This window comes from Choloepus didactylus, chromosome 15, assembly GCF_015220235.1.
Source record: "Choloepus didactylus isolate mChoDid1 chromosome 15, mChoDid1.pri, whole genome shotgun sequence".
In the NCBI taxonomy this organism is placed as follows: Eukaryota; Metazoa; Chordata; class Mammalia; order Pilosa; family Megalonychidae; genus Choloepus; species Choloepus didactylus.
This window is the reverse complement of record NC_051321.1, coordinates 88,903,218-88,916,591: the sequence shown is the minus strand read 5'-3', so window position 1 is coordinate 88,916,591 and position 13,374 is coordinate 88,903,218. Positions and strand designations below refer to the sequence as shown.

Here is a 13,374-nt window from a genome sequence, read left to right as displayed (position 1 = left end):
GTGCGTGTCGGCACCCCAGGGCGTGGGCTGCCCCTCTCCCCCGCCGGCTTCCGCGTGCCCCGCTTCTGACCCCGACCCCTCCGTCCTGTCCCCGCAGCTGGCATGAACCTCAGTCCCGTGGCACGGCTGAAGAAGACGTGGTCGAAGGTCAAGACGGCCAAGTTCGACGTCCTGGAGGTGGGTCCCCGGGAGAGAGGCTTTCCCCACCCAGGCCTCACCGCCTGCAGTGCCGAGTGTCGGATGCGCTTAGCCGACCGGGCGCTTCAGTGGACCCTGATGTATTCGTCCATGGGAGGTGGAGTCATTTAAGCTCCTCTCGGTGGCCTTTGTTATTCGCGTAGAAAGCAGGTGGCTGAGCGCCCTGCTTGGGAGGTTAGGAGAGGGCTTGTCGGAGCGGGGCCCCGACCCGGACGCCCCCGGCCCAGTGCTCAGCCGGCAGCCCTGGGCTCCCCTTGCTCTCACTGCAGGGAAGGGGCCTCTCCTGGGACACTGTTTGGGGCTCCTGGAGGGAAAGTGCTGTCCCATCAGGGTCCTCTCTGCAAAGGGGCATCCTGGCGGGTTGGACGGGGCGGCTCGGCCCCCTCGCCCAGCGCCCCCCCCGTCTGTCCCCCATCCAGCACCACATGGACCCGTCTAGCAACTTCTGCAACTACCGCACGGCCCTGCAGGGCGCCACGCAGAGATCCCAGACGGCCAACAGCAGCCGCGAGAAGATCGTCATCCCCGTCTTCAACCTCTTCGTGAAGGACATTTACTTTCTGCACAAAATCCACGCAAACCGCCTGCCCAACGGGCAGGTCAACTTCAAGGTGCGCTCCGCCCTGGGGGTCCTGGGGGAGAGCCCCTGGCGGAGAGCGGCAGGGAGGAGGCCTGGTCACGGGGCCAGTGGGTTGTTTTCCGATGCTCGGAAAGGCCTTGAGGACTGAGAGCTCCAGGGTGGGTTATGGGTGTCCAAGAGCTAGACGCAGGACATGTAATTGGAATAAGCAAATTCATAGAGTCAGAAACTAGAGCACAGGTCCCCAGGGGGGTGGAGTGGGGGCAGCATGGGTGGGGAACGGGCAGTTATGGCTTAACTGGGACAGAGGTTCTGTTTGGGAGGACGGGCGAGCGTGGGTAGGGGAGCGCCTCGTGGGAATACAGTCGACACCGCTGAGTGATACATTTGAATGCGGCTAGACTTGGAAGTGTTCAGTGGTATATGTGCTACCAGAATAAATTAAAAGCAAAAACAAAAACCTAGAACCGTGCAAACAGCCCTGCAAAGGCAGCAGCTGCTCCTCCGATGGTGGGGGGGTGGAGGCCCCTCTGGTGGGTGGTCTCGCTGGAGGGCTCGGAGCCAGGGGCACACACCTGCATTTACCCGGGAGGCCGGCCTGGCGCTGACCCCAGCCCGGAGCCAGAGGGGACCCTGGGGGCTTCGAGGTCAGGAGGGCTTCAGGGAGGAGGAGGAAGGAAACCCGGATGTAGTGAAGAGCCTGCCTGGGGTTGGGGGGTGGGGGGCGAGAACAAGGAGAGAGGACGAGCTGCACGGGGCCAGGGTGCCAGGCTGGGTGCGGGGTGGCAGGGAGGGCGGATGCTTCCAGCAGCCCCAAAGGTGAGACCAGGTGGTGTTTTCCGGTTGGTGCCGCGATGCTGGGCGTGCGCCTGGGTGCCTGCATCACTCTGGGGCATGTAGGGGGCCCTGGGGACACCTGCAACTCTGGGCCTTGGCACGTGCTGCTGCCACCCCATCCGGTCCACGACGCCAAGCGGTTTCCTGGGCCCTGCGGAGCAGAGCTGCCAACCTAGGACCTGCTGCAACCAAGGAGCTTACGCTTAAGATGATGCACAAGTTTCCAGTGGGTTTTCTGCTCTTTCAGAAATTCTGGGAGATTTCCAGACAGATCCACGACTTCATGACGTGGACGCAGGTCGAGTGCCCCTTTGAGAAGGACAAGAAGATCCAGAGCTACCTGCTCACAGCACCCATCTACAGCGAGGAAGGTGAGCACTCCGAGGCTCCTGCCCAGCGCCCCGGGGCCCTCTCACACTCAGCCTGGTCAGCCCAAGTGCTGTCCCTGTTTCCTGGGGGGTGGCTGGCTGAATTTATAGGGGTCGGTGGCAGTGAGTGTGGGTGTGACAATTGAAGGCAGGGGACGAGAGGAGGCCAGGCTTGAGAGGGCCCCCCCAGAGTGTGGGTGCTGGGAGCCCCCTGGGCCGAGACCCGTGTCCCGGGCCCCAGCAGCACCCAGGAGGGAGGGTGTGAGCACACGGGGCCACGGGTGTCAGGCTCGCGGCCGCCCCGTGGACGGGCATCTGAAGGGCTCCCCCCTCCCCCAGCACTCTTCATCGCCTCCTTTGAAAGCGAAGGGCCCGAGAACCACATGGAGAAGGACAGCTGGAAGACCCTAAGGTGGGAGCACCCCGGGGAGCCCTGGGGACCCCCAGGTCTCCGAGGTGGGAAAGGACAGGGAAGGGCTGGGGCCTCAGGGAGCCCGAGGGAGGGAGGTGATGGCTCCGTCTGTGCAGGTCAGATGGAGGAGGCCCTGGGACCGTCAGTTTGGGGAGGGTGAGGACCTGGTTGGAACTCCCCAATTTCTCCCCTTCCCGGTCCCCCTCAGAGCCTGGCCCTGCCTCCCTAACGAGTCCTTTCTCCCCGTGCTCCCTTAGGACCACTCTCCTTAACAGAGCCTGAAGGCTGGGCCCCCCGCAGGGGGACAGAAGCACAAAAAAGAGCCACACTTTAATCTTGACCGACGGGGGTGGAGAGAAAGGAGGCCTCGCTGGCTGGGGTCCGTTTTGTATATATCTTTTATGACAGCAAAAAAAGGAATTATTTCACGCATCAACCTTTGGCACTTACAAGAAGAAAAGTTTTTTTGTTTATTTTACATAACAGGGCGGGGCCCTGTTTCGGGGAGGGGGTGGGGGAGAGTATCATGGCAGATGGCAACCATGATAATGTCTTATTCTAATGAAATGTAGAGTTTTATTTTGTACTTTTGATTATTAACATCTTAAGAAAAAGATATTTGAAAAAAAAAAAAAAAACCCAACCAAAACCAACATGAGCCCTTGCGCGCTCGGACGCCTTTCCAGCCAGTGTCTCTGATGTCGGGGTGAGTGCCTTAGAGGGTGCTGAGGGTGCCGGCTTCCTGCTCTCTGCCTGCAGCTGGAAGGAGCCCACCGCGTCTCTGGGACCCCCTGGAAAGTCCTGCTCCGGGGCTGTCGGGTTCCCTGGCGCTGGAAAGCACAGGCCTCGCGTGGTTCCAGCAGGACGGGCTTGGGCGGCCGGGCGGCCGCGTGTGTAGCTTGGGCAAGTGAACCTCGGGGTACGGGCTTTCCAAAGTTTACATTTTCATTTTCCTTTATCAGGGATTTGTGGGGTTGGGGAGGGGCAGGGCACCCCCAGGTTTGTACCTGGGCTGAGACTTTCCCACCTGGCGGCATGTTTTCTGTTGGGATATGTCTGGCAAATTGTTCTTAGACTGCATTTCAGGAAAAGAGAAAACCCGAAATATCGTAGGGGAGGGAGTCTTGAAATTGTTGCAATGAAGAGAATACAAAGTAGGGTATATGATGGTGACAGTGAAAGCCATTATTTAAGCCCAAGTAGGAAGTTAAATGAAGCAGTTTTCTAAACCAAGTGTTTCATCGGATTGCACATTTCCTTCTGTTGGTGTGGGAACCCCCCTAATTGGGATCGTGAGATGGAAGGTTAGCCAGACGGTTGACTGCCGCAGCCCATTCAGACACAACTGCCCAGCGCCAGGAGCGTCTGTCGTCACCTACGCTGGGGGAGAGGAGCCTCCTTGATTCTCTGGTCTCACGGCGGGAGCCCCAGGCCTCCCTGACTGGGGGCCAGGACAGCTGTGTCCCCAGAAGCCGGACGAGGTCCGCCCGCCCCGAAGCCATCTCCCCTCGCGGCGGGGTTTCCGTGCCTGTGTCCGCAGTCACCCTTGCTGGGGGCACAGCCTGGCGGAGGTGAAGGGGCGGCGCGGTGGGGGTGCCTGGGGGGCCGGGGCTGCCTCAGGAAGGACGCGACTGTGTGAGCTGCTGCTCATTTCCCCTCAGCCCTGGGTAGAGTAAGGATATCCACACTGTATTCTTACAGTGTTTTTGCACTTTTCAGACGTTCTAGATAGTACATATTGTATATTGATAGTACATATTGCTTCGTTTGTATTTGAGATCAAGGCCGAAAACTTGAGAGTATATATTTGAAATACAGCGTGAGAACCTTTTCTGTACCTGTGTTAAAGAGCTTTCACGTAAATGTGCACTTCACTGGGTCCTCAGTTCTAGTACTTACCTGAGACGGTGTTTATGTTTGCTATTTTATTTTCCCAATTTGATACGTCCCTCAATATGCTGTTTTGGTATTCGAGATGAACTCTGAGCGTAAAGCTGTACCATAACGCAGGCGTCGGCTCTCTGTGTGATTGGACATACTTGCATCAATAAAAGGATGTGCTGCGCCCCCTCGCTGCCTGGTTTCTGCGTGCAGGGTGCTGGGCAGGTGGGAGTGTGAAACCACAGCGCCCACTGCAGACCTTAACAGAGGGGACGAGGCAGGGAGCTGTCATCTGTGTGTACGCAGGTGATGGTTTCCAAATCCCCAATCCAGGCACATTCTGATAGTGGGATTTCCATATAAGTCATGCAAAGCTAGAAAAAGCTGTACGGTAATATTATTCTAGTCCTGCTTCTCCTCAAAGTGAGCTCCAGAAAAAGGTCACTGGCTGTTTGTGTTGTGTGGTCAAACAAGTGTGGGAAACCTAGTCAAACACAAGTGTAAAGGCCTTTCCACCAGGGGACCCATCAGACACTTCAGTGGGCCCTGCTACTCTGTCTGGGCCCTGGGTGTGTGGGGTTGGAGGACACTGGTTGACATCTTTCTGCAGAGCAGCTTGCAGAACAGATCCCAGCTGGGGCGCCTTCTGTTGTAATAAGTCACATTCAAGAAGACTAAAGAAAATGGGTTTATTGAAGGACACAAGAGAACTTGTGGGACTTAAGGGAGAGGACTGAGCCCCTAGGATGGAACCAGGACTCCCATTTGCTGTTCTTCCCTGCACCTGCCCTGTTCTCCCTTAGGGGATGATGCCCAGACTGGACTGGGGCCGCTTGTGATAATCGTAATTTCAGTTTCAGTAGCTAATGGGCACCATATTGGACAGGCCTGTGGGCTTGAGGGAGCCAATGGCACGGGATTGGTGCTCAGCTGTTTGTGGAAAAATGAGGACACCTGTGAGGATGTGTAAGTGATTTTTTGGTAGCTGACATTTTTAGGTCTTTAAATTTGATGGCCTCCTTGATTTCCTGGTAGTTAGTTTTGGAAGTCTACCTACCTCAGCCTTGGACACCAGGCCGAGATGGTAATTGGAGGTGAGCTTGCATAGACCATAGTTGTGCTATCCTTGGCCCACAGGGAAGCTCCTTTAGAGCAGTGGTTCTCAAAGTGGGGTTCCCAGAGCAGCACCTGGGAGCCTGTTGGAAATGTACACTCTTAGGTCCCACCCCAGACCAAATGAATCAGAAATGGGTGGGGTGCAGCCATCTGGTGCACACGCAAGTTTGAGAAATGCTCCCTTAGTGAGGCTCTTCTGGCATGGGCTCCTGCCTGCTTTTGTAGTGCAGGTCCCCCAAATGGACTCTCTTTTTCAGGCATGCTAACTACACGTGGTTGCAAACAAACCGTGCTCTTGTACTTCTTCGACCAGGCTGTTCCCTCTGCTTGGAACACTGTGCTCCCATTTGTACACACCTAGTAAACTCATTCATTCTTCAAGGACTCCCTTAAGCAACATTCGCCCCTGCAGTGGGTCTTCCTGAAAGCTCCCCTTCTCCAGTGGGTCCCTCTCTGCTCTGCTGGGCCCACCCCTTCCCCATACTATGGGTGGGCTGTTGCCAGCTGCTTCCAGATCTATCCCATGCACTGGGCTCTCGGTTTTCTGGGTAGGTGCCATTTCTTACGTAGCTGTAGCACACTGCTTCCTGACCCTTTACACACTCAGCATTGGTTATGACAGAAAAGATAAACCAAGCATCTCTCTACTGAAGCACTAGTGACTTCTGTGACAAAACTAATGTTCTTTGTGAAATATACACGTACTCTGCCTAAGTGTAAAACATATGCCTTGTTTCTCAGCGCTAACAGTGTAAGATCAAGAACTTGAGAGTTAAACTATTGGGATTTGAGTCCTAGTCTCCAGGAAGCTGAGTGCCCTTGGGCAAGTTATTTGCCTTTTTTAAGCCTCGATTTTCTCATGAGGTAAATGGAAATGACAGTAAAATCTATCTCAGGGGCTGAGTGACACAGAGCACAGGAAGTGCCTAGCCCAGTGCCTGACATGTGCCCTAGAAGCTGAGCATGTCTCCTTCAGAGAGCAGCCTCTTCCAGGAAAAGCGAAGCCCGAGGATTTAAGCACCGTTCTCAAAGGAACACCTGAAGTCCTGGTCAATATGGCAACATACTAACATTACCAAAGAATCCCTAGTTCCTTAAGTGTTACATGTCCCCACTATGTAAATATATATGGGAAAAAATACCCACAGATTTGGGATTCAAAAATACTTCCTAAAGGAAAAAAACCTACTCGTCACCTGTAGGCTGGTACCCTTAGAAAATATCAATACAATTTCTATTTTTGTTTCTGAAAAGGAAGTTACAATACTGTAAGGAAGGGGAAATGTGTGAGGAGGGGCTGCCCAAAAGCAGCAAATATCTTCCCCACCACACTTGGAACTCTCAGGCGTGGATCTTTGGCAACGATGGGATGAGTGTGAGAAAAGTCATGTGTGTGAACATTTCTGGCAGGATGAAAATCTTTGCAGCCTGCTGAATGCAGCCAACAAAGCTGTGTGAGATTTAAAAAGCCAAGTGAAGGCAGAAACTATTTCAAGGTTCCATTTCAAGTTCACAAGGGGGCTAGTGAAGAAAGTCTAGGACCTGTTCAAGATGAGGAGTCAAATGGGAGACCCTATCCCAAAAATCTGGTATCCCAAAGAACCACACCTCAGCACAGGATTAAATTAGAAATATAATGCTCCATCTTCAACCTGGTAATTTCTTCAGAATTATGACCAAACATATTTGGAGAAGAACCACATAATTTGTTAAAGATTTTCTGGGGTGGGTAAATTTTCCTCAACTCCATTCAGTATCAAGGTTAAAAATGGGCAGTTTTCCTTGTAACCCCTGATAATTTATAGCCACAAGTCAATGTAGCTTCACAAATTTCTGTAGCACAGATTTACACTGTTCAAAAAACTTCAAGCTGACAATTTAGTTTAACATGGTTGACCTGGTACTGCCTTAAGTACCCAGCAGAATCAAACATTCTTTATATTCTAGTTTAGAAAGTCTCTCCTTAGCTATATCTAATCTTCTATTAAACAATATTCTGGGTTTTAAAATTTAATTATTGTAGTTTTTATTTATGCTCTATTTGGGTCTTTTCCAAATTTGTTTGGTCATAATTCTGAAGAAATTACCAAAAAGTAACATAGACAAAGAGAAAATATGAGACAGGTTAAAAGACCTGGAAAGTTGGAGCTCTAGTGTATTGACAGTGGGAATGAAAAATGATGCAGCCACTGTGGAAAGCAATGTGGCATTCCCTCAGAAAGTTAAATATACAGAATTACTATATGACCTGGCAATTCTGCTTCTAGGTTTATTCCCAAAGAGAGTGAAACCAGAGTCTCAAATAGATGCTTATACACCACTGTTTACGGCAGTATTAATCACAATAGCCAAAAGGCAGAAACAACCCAAATGTTCATCAACAAATGAATGGATAAACAAAATACACACAAAGGAATTTTGGCCATAAGAAAGACTGAAGTTATGGGACATGCAACAACATGGAACAACCTTGAAAACATGCTCAGTGAAATAAGCAAGGCATATAAGCACAGATATTGTATGATATCACTTAGAAGAGATGACAAGAAATAGCAAATTTGCAGAGATAGAAAGCAGATTAGAGGTTTCTGAGGATGGGGGAAGAGGATTATTTGTTTTAAAAAAAAAGGTAAGCCACAATTAGAGAGACAGACAGACATGGAGAATACATCAAGAGCTCCAACATATATATTACAGTTATAAAAGGAAAGAGACAATGGGGCAGAGACAATCTTCAAAAATAATTATAAAAGACAACAGTCCAAGAAGTCCAAAGAATCTCAGCCAGGATCAGTGAAAATAAATCCACACACAGACATATCACCATGATACAGAACACAGATAAAGAGGAGATCTTAAAAGCAGCCAGAGAAAAATGCCAATTACCTTGAAAGGAATGCCAACTGTTAAGCTGAGGACTCACATCTCAATGGAAATAATTGAAGCCATTAGACAGTGGAACAATGTCAACATGCTAACAGGAAAATAATTGCCAACCAAGAATTTTATATGCTACAAAAAAGTTTTTTTAAAGTGAGAGAAAATAAAGATATAATTACAAACTATTTTTACCAATAGCAAAAGTTTGCTATCAGCAGACCTTCACTACAAGAAAATTTCTAAAAGATGAATCTTGGCACCTGTACACCATGTGCAAAAATTTTCAGATGGGTCACAGATCTAAATATGAAAGGTGATAAAATAAAGCATCTAAAAGGAAGCACAGGGAAATTTCTTCTTTACTTTGGAGTACACAAAAAGTTTCTTAAATTGAACACTAAAGTCACTAGCCATAAAAGGAAGAAAACTGATAAACGAGACTTCACTAAAATTAAGAACTTTTGTTTAACAGATACCCTTAAAAGAGTGGAGAAAGGCCACAGCCTGGGAAAGGAAATTAGCTCTCTCTCTCTCTCTCTCTCTCTCTCTCCCTCTCTATATATATATCCGTCAAAGGGTCACATCTAGAATTGCAAATAACGCCAACAAATCAGTAAAAAATGATAAGCCAATTAAAAAAAAAGGCAAGAAAACTTTAACAGGTATTTCACAAAAGACATCCAAAAGACCAATAAGAATATGAAAAGGTATTCAACATTATTTCCCTAGTGATAAAACTAAATAAAAACCAAAATGAGTTAACTGTACACACCCACCAGATATTAAAATTCAAGAGTCAAAATTAAAAACACTGTAAATACTGAGGTTGGGGAGGATGTGGAGCAACTAGATTTCTCCTGCTTTGCTGGTAGGTGTCAGAAATTAGAAAGGACTGAAAACAAATTGCCGACCTCTGGCAAGACTACACAAGAAAAAACAAAGCACAAGTAAATGATGTCAGGAATGAAAAAGCAGATAACACTATGATTCTGTACATATTACACAGATTGTAAGAGGATATTTCAAACAACTTTGGTTATTTCATTGAAACCTTCAAATTTATTGGCATAAATTCCTAGAAAATTGTAACATCCAAAATAACTCAATCAAAATTGACTCTATAAGAAATAGAAAATCTTAATTGTTCTACAGCCATTAAATAAATTGAACCAGGGATCAAACTTCTTCCCATATAGAGAAGTCCATGCTTTCAGGTGGTTCTACCAAATATTTAAGAAGAAATAATTCCAGCCTTACAAAACTTTTCTAGAAATAGGATAAGAGGGAATACCCTGTAACTCATTATGTAAGCTAGCCTAACTTTAACAGAACCCAAAGTGGATGAGACAGGGAAATTAAGGCAATTTTACACCTGAACATAGATGAAGAATGCCTAAAATAGGTGCCCACATATGTAAGAGAATGTGTGCATATATATGTGCGTTCCTGGGTTTTACAATTGAATTATTGCAGTTTGTAATACAAACTGAATCCAGCAATGTCTAATAATCTATGTCAGGGGCTGAGTGACACAGAGCACAGGAAGTGCCTAGCCTGGTGCCTGACATGTGCCCTAGCAGCTGAGCATGTCTCCTTCAGAGAGCAGCCCCTTCCGGGAAAAGCGAAGCCGAGGATTTAAGCACCGTTCTCAAAGAACACCTGAAGTCCTGGTAAATATGACAACATACTAACATAACCAAAGAATCCCTAGTTCCTTAAGTGTTACATGTCACCAGTATGTAAATATATATGGGAAAAAATACCCACAGATTTGGGATTCAAAAATACTTCCTAAAGGAAAAAAACCTACTCGTCACCTGTAGGCTGGTACCCTTAGAAAATATCAATACAATTTCTATTTTTGTTTCTGAAAAGGAAGTTACAATACTGTAAGGAAAGGGAAATGTGTGAGGACTAATAAGGATACTACATCATGAAGAGTTGGAGTTTTTCAAAGGAATGCAAGAGTGGTACTTCAGAATACCATTTAACTCAATCAAATAAAGTATTAAAAGAGCTAAAAAAAATCACATGATCATATCAACATGATAAAAATGCAACAAATAATAATAGAAGGGAACTTTCTTAACCTAATAAAGGGTATTTATAAAAACAACTACTTAATGATGAAGCACCGAAAGTGCTCCCCTTGAAATCAGAACATGAGAAGGGAGCCCACTTGTACCATTTCCAGTCAACACTGTATTGTAAATTCTCACAAGCACCCTGAGACAAGAAAATGCAAGTAAAAGTATAAAAATTGAAAAGGAAGAAATAAAACATTCACTACTGATATATATGATTGTAGAATATAGAAAATGCAAAAGAAACTATAAATACATTATTACGATTAATAAGAGTTCTCTGCAATGTTGCTGAATGCAAAATTAACATGCCAGTCAATTCTATTTCTATACACCAGAAGCAGACAAAAATAAAAGGCAATTATTATGGCTTAAAAATGCAGAGTACTAGGAAAGATCTTAAAAATAATACAGGCAAGAAAAATGAAGCTATGACCCAGTCAAAGGAACAAACATACACTTCAACTGAGATATAGGAATTTAAACAACTAAGGCTAAATCAATTCAAAAACTTTAGAGAATATTTCACAAAAGAGATAGAGGCTGTAAAGAAAACACTGGGCATATATACAGCAGAAATTGAAAGTTCAAAAAAACAACTAGTAGAATCTATGGAAATGAAAGGCACAACACGAGAGATGAAAGACACAATGGAAACATACAACAGCAGACATCAAGACACAGAAGAAAACACTCAAGAACTGGAGAACAAAACACCTGAAAGCCTACACGCAAAGGAGCAGATGGAGAAAAGAATGAAAAAATATAAGCAACATCTCTGGGAACTTAAAGATGAAACAAAGTACAAGAATCTACGTATCATTGGTATCCCAGAAGGAGAAGAGAAGGGAAAAGGGGTAGAGGCAATAATAGAAGAACTTATCAATGAAAATTTCCCATCTCTTATGAAAGACATAAAATTACAGATCCAAGAAGTTCAGCGTACTCCAAACAGAATAGATCTGAATAGGCCTACGCCAAGACACTTAATAATCAGATTATCAAATGTCAAAGACAAAGAGAATCCTGAAAGCAGCAAGAAAAAAGCAATCCATCACATACAAAGGAAGCTTAATAAGACTATATGCGGATCTCTCAGCAGAAACCATGGAGGCAAGAAGGAAGTGGTGTGATATATTTAAGACACTGAAGGAGAAAAACCTCCAACCAAGAATCTTATATCCAGCAAAGCTGTCCTTCAAATATGAGGGAGAGCTCAAAAAATTTTCTGACAGACAATGAGAGACTTTGTGAACAAGACACCTGCCCTACAGGAATTACTAAAGGGAGCAATGCAGAGTGATAGAAGATGGGAGTGTGTGGTTCAGAATACAATTTTGGGAGATGGTAGCACAGCAATCTGTCATTTTTTTCCTCTCTTTTCCCTCTCTACCTTCTTCGATGCTCCCTCCTGCCTTGTGGAAGAAATGTAGATGTCCTTATATAGATAGTGGTGAAGGTGGTGAACACATAAATATGTGACCATACAGAGAATCATCGATTGTTTTCTTAGGATGGAATGTATGGGGTGTGAACAAAACCATCTTAAAAAAAAATGGGTTGATGTCAAAACCTCAAGGGCAATATACTGAGTGAAATAAGCCAAACACATATGGACAAATATTGCCGGGTCTCACTGATAAGAACTGATTATAATATGTAAACTCATAGACATGAAATATAAGGTACCAAGACATAGGACGAGGCTTAAGAATGGGGAGTGGTTGCTTAGTATGAGCAGAATGTTAAACTAGGATGAACTTAAATGTTTGGAAATAAACAGAGGTGTCGGTAGCAAGATGTGAGAATAACTAACAGTGCCAAAAGGCAAGTGAATGAGGTGGAAACGGGAAGCTCTGAATCATATATGTCACCAGAAGGAAAGATGGAGGTCAAAAGATGGGAATGTATAAAACTGAATCCTACAGTGGGCAATATCCATGATTAACTGTACAAATATTAGAAAACTCTTCCATGAACCAGAACAAACATATGACAATACAACTAGGAGTTAACAATAGAGGGACATATAGGGAAGAAATATATACCTACTGCAAACTATATACTACAGTTTGTAGTATTTCAACATTCTCTCATAAACAGTAACAAATATACTATACCAACACTACGAGTCAGTAATTGAGGGGGGTTGGTTAGGGATACGGGAGGATTCGAGTTTCCTTTTCTTTTCCTTTTTTTTTCCCCCCATCTTTCACTTTATTTCTTGCCTGGAGTAATGAAAAGGTTCTAAAAATTGAACAAAAATTAAGTGTGGTGATGGATGCACAGCTGTATGAGGGTACCAGGGGCAACTGATTGTACACTTTGGATGTTTGGATAATTGTATGGTATCTGAACAATCCCAATAAAAATTAAAAAAAAAAAATACAGGCAAGTTCTCTTGGGGAAACATTATAAAACTTGATTAAAGACAATAAAAGAAGACTTAAATAGAGAGATGTATCATATTCATGGATTGGAAGACGCAGTTTCATGAAGATGCCAATTCTCCCCATAGTGAAATAAGGATTCAATGAGATTCCAATCAAATTCCTAAAAGTTTTTGTGAAAATTGATGTTTATTCTAAAATTTATATGAATAGTCATGGCACTCTATAAGAACAAGGCGAGCGGACTAGCTCTTCTGGATACCACAACTTGCTCAAAAGCTACAGAATCTAAGACTGGGAGGCGATAGACAGAAAAGTGTGACAGAGCAGCAGAGAGTTCCACATCAGGCCTGTGCATGGGTGGACATCAGAAAGATGACAGTGCGACCACAGGTCAGTGGGTGAAGCTGCAGATCACAGGAAGTGAGACTAGCAAAAAGGAAAATGTGATCCCTACCTCACATCACACATAAAAATCCATTCCACTTAGGTTCACTGGGAAAGCAAATTTATGCACGAAGCATTCAGAAGATAATATAGGACAATTTCTTTAAGTCCTCTATGATGAGGTCATAAATTAGAAACAAAAAGTCGGCATTATAAAGGAAAAGGAATAACTAGTCACATT

The 13,374-nt window shown here is 45.5% G+C and overlaps 1 protein-coding gene across 2 annotated transcripts in view; it reads left to right on the top strand.

Annotated features, from left to right (window-relative positions):
• RASGEF1A (RasGEF domain family member 1A) overlaps nt 1-4,464 on the top strand; it is an 80,568-nt gene extending 76,104 nt beyond the window's left edge. For both annotated transcript variants that reach the window (XM_037804468.1, XM_037804467.1), the window contains exons 9-13: nt 98-177; nt 618-809; nt 1,863-1,986; nt 2,323-2,395; nt 2,653-4,464. In XM_037804468.1, coding sequence (XP_037660396.1) covers nt 98-177; nt 618-809; nt 1,863-1,986; nt 2,323-2,395; nt 2,653-2,677 — 494 coding nt within the window. In that variant the 3' untranslated portion in view covers nt 2,678-4,464. The remainder of the gene's footprint in view (nt 1-97; nt 178-617; nt 810-1,862; nt 1,987-2,322; nt 2,396-2,652) is intronic.
• The last annotated feature ends 8,910 nt before the right edge of the window (nt 4,465-13,374 follow it).